This window comes from Stigmatopora argus, chromosome 24 (genome assembly GCF_051989625.1).
Source record: "Stigmatopora argus isolate UIUO_Sarg chromosome 24, RoL_Sarg_1.0, whole genome shotgun sequence".
In the NCBI taxonomy this organism is placed as follows: Eukaryota; Metazoa; Chordata; class Actinopteri; order Syngnathiformes; family Syngnathidae; genus Stigmatopora; species Stigmatopora argus.
Genome location: NC_135410.1, coordinates 4,986,830 through 4,994,968, shown reverse-complemented (window position 1 = coordinate 4,994,968; position 8,139 = coordinate 4,986,830). Strand labels below are relative to the sequence as shown.

The following is an 8,139-nucleotide window of genomic DNA, read 5'->3' as shown; positions in this document are numbered from 1 at the left end:
GAATATGTCCCCTGCAACCAAACGAACTGTCAGAGACACAAATCTACAATGGACATAGTGTAAAATGGTCCAATTCAAGTAAGTTATTCATTTGGCATCATTCGAAGTGATAGAAATCAAGTTTTAATGAAAATTATCATATTCGGCCAAAACATGCTTTTCAGCCCCTGAAAAGCACATTTTGGCCATTGTCAAGTTATCTCTCCTTTTCTTCAAATTTTGCCCCAAACTTGAAAAGGGGCCCCGATCTTATCAACGCAGGAACAACTCAAATCCTTCCAGTTTACACTTTTATTGAAGTTTATGGTGATAGGAAGTGGTTAGGTTGAAAACCTTAAAGAAAGGGGAAAGGAGGGAGCATGTGACGTCACTCAAGTTTCACGTTACTATGGTGATCAAAGTGTTGCTCTTGAGTTTACTACTAGCATCTTGAATTTACTACAGAAAAGCAGGAGAGTGTTGAAATGATAGAGTGGAAGTGCATGGGTACATTAACTGATCGAGTAAATCAAACACAAATATTCACTTTACAGAGATAGGTCATATGAGTAATCCAAGTTAAGGGAAAATACAAAGAGTGCAACTTAAGGTTGCGAGAAGCAAATTAAGCATCAATCAGCTGGCATTTAGGTGGTACTTATTTTATCCTACCAGTTGCGTGTGATCGGGTCTGAAGGGTATTCCTTGGTATTCCTTGCTCCTTTCTCGCCTGTCTACTTTCAAGGCTTGAATCTGAATGGTTATATCCTGGCTCATGCCCTATGATCTTAGGCAGGAAATGAGGCGAGGTGACTTTTGTTTGGGTTTTCTTTTCTGCCCTCTGTTGGCCTGGATGAGGGGCAGACATATCTTCTCCAAAGTTGACTTGACACCTCCCACTTGGCCTCTCGGTTCCTGAACCCAGAGAGGTCACACAGTTCCTGGTTGCTCTCGTTCGTTTCTTTGTTGGTCTATTTCTGTTCTTCCACAGGTATCAGGACAATGATGCGTCGTACATCTCTATGCAGAATTGTTGAGGGGATTTTTGTGGGGGGTTTCTTCGCGTGATCAGATTTGGTAGTAGAGACGGGGTAGCTTGGGAAGGTCTTGACGTGTACATCTCTGACGATGCCTCTTGTGTCGGGGACGACACTATCGACTCGTCCAAGCTTGTACTGGCCCCTTAGAGCATTTTGGTCGGCCAGCCAGACGATATCTCCCGTGGCTACATTTCTGTTCGTTGTGTGCCACTTACTTCGGATGAACAAGTTGGGTCCCGCCAGCTGGCTCCACTTCTTCCAGAATCGGTCGACTTCGGTCTGGATGGCTCTTAGTCTCTTGTAGGGGTATCCTTGAAAGTTGAAGCTTCCTACATCTCCCTCAGGTCCTGTCCTTCCCAGCAGAAGGGTGTTTGGGCTGATGTAGTCTATGCATTCCTCACGACTTTGCGTCCTGGCGTCAATGGGTCTTTCGTTGGCCAGATTGGCAGCCATGTAGAGGAAGGTTTGGAACTCACTCCACGTGAAGCATCTGTCTCCTGCCAGGTTGTGCAGGGCACGTTTTACAGCGCGTACTGCGGCCTCGGCAGCTCCATTTCGGTGTGGGGAGTCCGCAGGGTGGAGTTTCCAGTTCCATTCCGTTCCGTGCGTGGAGGCTTCATCCTCGACTCTGGATGCTTCCAGCTTCCTCCGGAAGGCATGCAGTTCTTTGAGGGCTGGCCTGGCGCCCACAAAGTTTTTTCCAGGGTCTGACCATATCTTCTTCGGGTGTCCCCGTAATGCTGCAAATCTCTTGTAGGCCAACAGAAAGCCTTCAGATGACAGGTCATTTACTACGTCTGTGTGTAGGGCTCGGGATGCCATGCAGCAGAAAACTAGTCCCCATACTTTGAGTCCTGATCTTTTCTTCACCTCATCCTTCACTTCGTAAGGGCCGAACAGGTCCACAGTTGCGTATTGAAATGGTCTGGCTGGCGTTGTTCGCTCGGATGGGAGGTCGCTCATGATTTGTTGGCATCTTTTGGCTCTGTTTTTTCTGCAGGTTACACAATTGTTTACGACCTTCTGAGCCAATCTTCGGCCTCTTATAACCCACGCTTTCTTCCTCATGCGCAGGAGTGTACCTGCTGTTTCTTCATGGTTTGCGTTGTGGGCTTCTTGTGCCAGAAGAGAAGATATCCATGCATCATGGGGTAGAATTGGTACGGCTGTTTTGTCGTTGTCGAAGATTTGGAATCTTCCTCCGCAGACCAAGAGTTCGGTCTCCGCCTCTCTGTATACCGCCAACCTGTTGAGGGTGGTGTCTTGGAAGGACGCGCCCTCTTGGGCTGCCTGGAAGAGGTCTCTCTTTGAATCTTCGTACTCACTTAGTGTAAGTACAGCTTGCTTGGCTCTGGACTTTATCTGGTCTGATGACAGTCTCTGGCTCTTTGGTTTACTTGAAGTTGGGTCTTGTTCCAATACACTTTTCCATTTTGTTGCCGCTCTCCATACCCAGGCTATGACCCTGATCAATTTGGTTAGGCTGCTGAATCTCCTTACATCGATCAGTTCTTTCACAGCAGATCCGGCTGGAGGTCTTCGGGCTCGGGGATCATCTCCGTTTGCAGCCCCTCGTGGGATACTCCGATCTCCCCCATTCGTGGCATGGGTCGGATTACTTGTTCCGGCAGATGGTGCATCGCTCGTCCTTCCTCTCGTCTGTGACCTGGTCTGTACGGCAGTGAAGGACTTCCTTTGGAGTTTGTTGATTCCTTCCCTTGCATGGGCAGCGACTTCTTTGGCCGACTTCTTTGGCCACTCCTCTATGGGCAGCCTTAGGAATTCGGGTCCGTCTTGCCACGCGGAGCCCTCTCTGAGGTCCTCCGGGGCAACTCCTCTTGTTAGCATGTCCGCTACATTGAGGTCTCCCTGGATCCACCACCAGTCGTCAACGGACGTGGTCTTCTGAATTTCTCCAACTCTGTTCGCGAAGAAGGTTTGATATCCGTAACTGTCTCTTTGGATTGCTCCTAACACAGTTTGACTGTCCACTAGGTGGATCCATCTTTCAATCTCCATTCGACTGTGCTTTCCGATGTATATCCTGAGGCGAGCTGCATAGACAGCGCCACATATCTCAGCTTTCACTGGTTCTCCCTTCTGGTCAAGTGGTGATAGTTTCGCCTTGGACTCGACGAGTCTGACTTCGGTGCCCGTCGCTGTCTCCCATCTGAGGTACACCACGGCCCCGTAACTCTGGTCACTTCCGTCAGAGAATGTCACTCCCCACGGTTTTCGGGTCCAGTTCCGTGGCGTGAGGCTCCTGTGGAAGGTAACTTGGCTGAGACGGACGTATTCTTCAAATAACTGGATTGCTTCTTCCCTTAACTTTTCAGATAGAGGTTTGTCCCACGTGTCTTGGGTTCTGCTGGTTCCAGCTTCTTGGAAAGCTTTCCTGACGAGAATGGCACCCTTCTGCTTGGCGGGGGTGACAAGGCCTATCGGATCATAGAGGCCAGCTACCTGGCTTAGTAATTGTCTCCTGGTCAGTGGTTTGGGAGTGTTTTCTCTCACCTCTTCTTCCAGGAGGTTTTGACCCACTCTCATTTTCTTTCTTCTCTTAGAGAAGTTAACTGAGGTCATGGGGTACAGTTTGTCGCTTTCGACAATGTAGCCGACTCCAAGGGCTTTGTCGTCTTCTCCTCTTCTTTGATTTGGTAGAATGAGTATATTGCTGGAAGATGCTCCTGCTGTGAGTATCTCCCTCCCACTTTGGCCTGACCGGAGCCAGGGTTTGAGGATGAAGCCACCTGCTTTCAGGATCTCTTCAACCCTTTTGGTGTATCCATCCAGTTTTTCCAAGTCGTTATGAGAGGTCAGCACATCGTCAACGTAAGAGTCTTCCTCCAGGATTCTGCACTCCTCTTTTAGGTGAGCAAACATGGGTAGCTTTGCAGTCTCTCTCATCGCCAGCTGTGCAATGCATCCTGCTGGACGATCGCCAATGTTGACTCGGGTGATGGCATACTCCTCAATTTCACTTTCTTCTGTGTCTCTCCAAAGAAATCTGTGTAGGTGCATTTCTGGTTCTTCCAACCACACTGAGTTGTACATCTTCTTGATGTCTCCAAGGGCTGCATGCACTCCTCTTCTGAATCTGAGTAAAACTGCTCGGATTGGGTTGAGGACGTCTGGTCCTTTCAACAGGATATCGTTCATGCTAAGTCCCTTGAACTTCTGGCTGCTGTTCCAGACCAGGCGCACTGGTGTGGTGACGGAGTGGGGGTTTGGCGCTACCAAGTGGCTAACGTACCACACCGGTCCTCTCCAATTGGTGATCATTTCTTTGCTGAGTTTCTTCGCTGCTCTTCTTTCCACCATTTCATGGACTTGGGATGCGTATGCCACTTTCCACTTGGGTTCTTTCTTGAGTTGTTTTTCTGTCCTCAGAAAGGTTGCTTCTACTCCACTTCTGTTGTAGGGTAGAGAAATGGGGTCTTCGATCCATGGGTATTTCGTATCCCAGTGAGGTTGGTTGACGTGATCATCAGTGGTGACATAGGTGAGGCCTTTTCTGATGACTTCCAGCTCTCTCTCCTCGCTCAGTGTCATCTCCTTGCCTCCTGGCTGGCAGTTTCCACATCTGCATCCTCCACACTTTGGTTCGCAGGCTGCCCCAATACTGTCCCATTTCCACCAGTTGAGGAATTCTTTGTCTGTGACAGTGCTTCTAGTTTCAGCTTTGAATTCCTTTGATTCTCTGAGTTCTTGGTATTTCACAGCCGTGGCCCTCATGGACCGTGCAAAGTGTGTTTTGGATGTGCGAGCTGCCACACTCTCTTCCTCAAAGAGGTCTGGGTGCGTTCCACCAACGGTCTTCCCCAATGGTCCGTCCCATAAGACGAGGTCGCCGATCACTTTCACCCTCTGTGGTGCGAGGCGTCCTTCCCGGTGACCGATGAGGAGCTCGACCTGCTCTGGTCTGTGCAGGTCCTCTAAGCTGACTTCTGGGAAGAACCCTTTCAGTTCTTCAGGTTTGATGGTTCTACTTATCTTGGCTATTTCTTTCAAACCATAGCAAGTGAGTTCATGGTCTCTTACCGTCCCCGTGGGTGTCTTGATTCTCACTCGGAGCTGGTACTTTTTTGTTCTCTCTTTCAGAACCATCCCCCCAACACCGTGGACCAATAGAGTGACCTTCTCGCTTCTGAGGTTGAGTCTCTTGGCTGCGCTGTGGGTAATGTAGTTTGTGTCAGATGCCAAGTCAATCAGTGTTCCGATCTTCTGACCTGCATTGGCTGTTACTTCGAGGAGCATAAGCATCACTGGGAGTTCCTCTCCTTCACCATGCCCCATTGCTGCAGACTTGTCGGTGCAGAGCGACCTTGCCGAAACATTGGTGAAGGCACTCTTCCATTCTTCTGCCGCTTCGGGGGACAGTCCAGACACGAATCGCTGTTGTCGTTCTGTCAATTCGAGCCTCCCCGTGTTTGGTCTTGGTGTCGCTTTTTCTCTCTGACACAGGAAAAAGTGATGGTCTCTCTTGCAGCTCTGTTTCCTGCACAAGTAAGTGTCCCTGCATTCGCTTTCATCCTTGTGACACCCTAGGCACTTTTTGCAGGCTCCCAACCTTTCAACTGCACTCAACTTGTCTTTCGGTTTCAGGTTTTTGAACGCCTTGCAGAAGAACAGCTTCTCTCCGTGCCCCTCTTCCCCGCAGACGACACATCCCCCTTTGCTCGTGGACTTGGTTGAGGCGTACCTTCTGGGTTCGCTTTGCCTCGGTTCCCCTGATCTTCTCTCGGGCTTCAGAGGTGTATTAAGCTGCTCGGCCCTCTCCAAGACCCCCTCTTGGCCCTTCAGGTACCTTAGGAGGCTGTCAAAGTGGTTGTCTGGGGTGACTCCATTAGCTTGGTTGGTCATGAAGTCTAACCAGTTCATCTTTATTCTTTCTGGTAATTTCCTCTCTATTGATCTGATTACAAGCAGATTTTTGATGGCTGCAGTGTTGTCGATTTCTATGAGATCGTTGAGGGCCTTTTCGATTGCTCGGATCATGTCAATCACTTTCCGGGGTTGGTCTAATGTCAGGATGGGGATTTTATCCAGGTCTTCAACGATCTCCAAGGCTATTGTTGTTTTGTTTCCAAATCGGTTTTCCAGCATCCTGAATATGTCTTCGGCGGTCTGACAGGTGTACAGGCCTAGGTCTCTGCAGATTCTCCCGTCCACACTTTCAAGGAGTTGGAGCCTTCGGGCTTCCTTCGAGCCAGTTGGCTCGCCTTGTTTCTGAAGGCTTTCCCAGGTCCTCTTCCACGGGTAGAAATCTCTTCTGGAGCCCTCGAATTTGGGCAGACTTGTGGCCTTAATTTTGAGACCGGGTGCCTGTTCTGCAGGCTTTGTTCGGAGGGTTCCTTCTTGTTCTGCTCCCTCCTCCTTGGACATTTGTAGGTGTTCTGCCTCCCTTGTATTGATGGTGACCCTCTTTTCTTTTAGGTCTTGTAGTCTTTTCTCCCAGGTGGGTCTTTCTTCTTTTGGGATCCATTCTTCCCATTCCTTGAACGCTGTCATGAGCTCAAGTATGCTTCTTCTAGCATGGGTTACTTGCCGTTCATAGGCATCATTACACGCCGCAGTCACTGGGGTCCTAAGGGCGTGTCCGCAGTATATTTCTGCTTCCGCCATTGCAGACGTGAGCTCAGTCCTGCCGCATCTCTCCCAGAGACTTAATTGTACTATCTCCCTTACTTCTGTCAGCTTGGTATCACAGTCTTCTTGGGTCTTCTTTATTTTCTCCAATATTCCTCCGATATCTTCCTCAGAACCTCCCCGTTCGGCAAGGAGGCCGAGTTCGTAATCGCTATTGGTGTTATCTACCTCTCGTGCTTGTGCATAGAACCTATTGTATTCCCTCAGCAACTTTGATTTCTCCAGTTTTCTTGCCTCTTTCCTTAGGTACCTGGCTTGATTGAAGAAGGCTCTTTCTGCTTTGGCCCTTTCGAGCCTTAGCTGCTCAATTGTTTTCCCAGTGGCTTCTTCCGCCATGGCTTGAGGCCTCGCTCCTCTTGAGGCCCTTCCGACGACTGCGTTGGCTTTGACTCAAGGCCTTTAATCCTTTGTCTATGATGCCACGCTGGTTTTCAACTGTCAAGTTATCTCTCCTTTTCTTCAAATTTTGCCCCAAACTTGAAAAGGGGCCCCGATCTTATCAACGCAGGAACAACTCAAATCCTTCCAGTTTACACTTTTATTGAAGTTTATGGTGATAGGAAGTGGTTAGGTTGAAAACCTTAAAGAAAGGGGAAAGGAGGGAGCATGTGACGTCACTCAAGTTTCACGTTACTATGGTGATCAAAGTGTTGCTCTTGAGTTTACTACTAGCATCTTGAATTTACTACAGAAAAGCAGGAGAGTGTTGAAATGATAGAGTGGAAGTGCATGGGTACATTAACTGATCGAGTAAATCAAACACAAATATTCACTTTACAGAGATAGGTCATATGAGTAATCCAAGTTAAGGGAAAATACAAAGAGTGCAACTTAAGGTTGCGAGAAGCAAATTAAGCATCAATCAGCTGGCATTTAGGTGGTACTTATTTTATCCTACCAGTTGCGTGTGATCGGGTCTGAAGGGTATTCCTTGGTATTCCTTGCTCCTTTCTCGCCTGTCTACTTTCAAGGCTTGAATCTGAATGGTTATATCCTGGCTCATGCCCTATGATCTTAGGCAGGAAATGAGGCGAGGTGACTTTTGTTTGGGTTTTCTTTTCTGCCCTCTGTTGGCCTGGATGAGGGGCAGACATATCTTCTCCAAAGTTGACTTGACAGCCATAAAAACTGAATATGTCCCCTGCAACCAAACGAACTGTCAGAGACACAAATCTACAATGGACATAGTGTAAAATGGTCCAATTCAAGTAAGTTATTCATTTGGCATCATTCGAAGTGATAAAAATCAAGTTTTAATGAAAATTATCATATTCGGCCAAAACATGCTTTTCAGCCCCTGAAAAGCACATTTTGGCCATAAAAACTGAATATGTCCCCTGCAACCAAACGAACTGTCAGAGACACAAATCTACAATGGACATAGTGTAAAATGGTCCAATTCAAGTAAGTTATTCATTTGGCATCATTCGAAGTGATAAAAATCAAGTTTTAATGAAAATTATCATATTCG

General features: G+C 48.0%; 1 protein-coding gene across 1 annotated transcript; it reads right to left on the bottom strand.

Moving 5' to 3' along the window:
- Nucleotides 1–950: 950 nt before the first annotated feature.
- On the bottom strand, nucleotides 951–7,780 carry LOC144069409 (uncharacterized). The gene is made up of 2 exons (XM_077594804.1): nucleotides 7,567–7,780; nucleotides 951–7,248 (listed from the first exon to the last, which is right to left on the bottom strand). The coding sequence occupies exon 2, from the start codon at nucleotides 7,002–7,004 to the stop codon at nucleotides 951–953; it is 6,054 nt and encodes a 2,017-aa protein (XP_077450930.1). The 5' UTR covers nucleotides 7,005–7,248; nucleotides 7,567–7,780.
- Nucleotides 7,781–8,139: the final 359 nt, after the last annotated feature.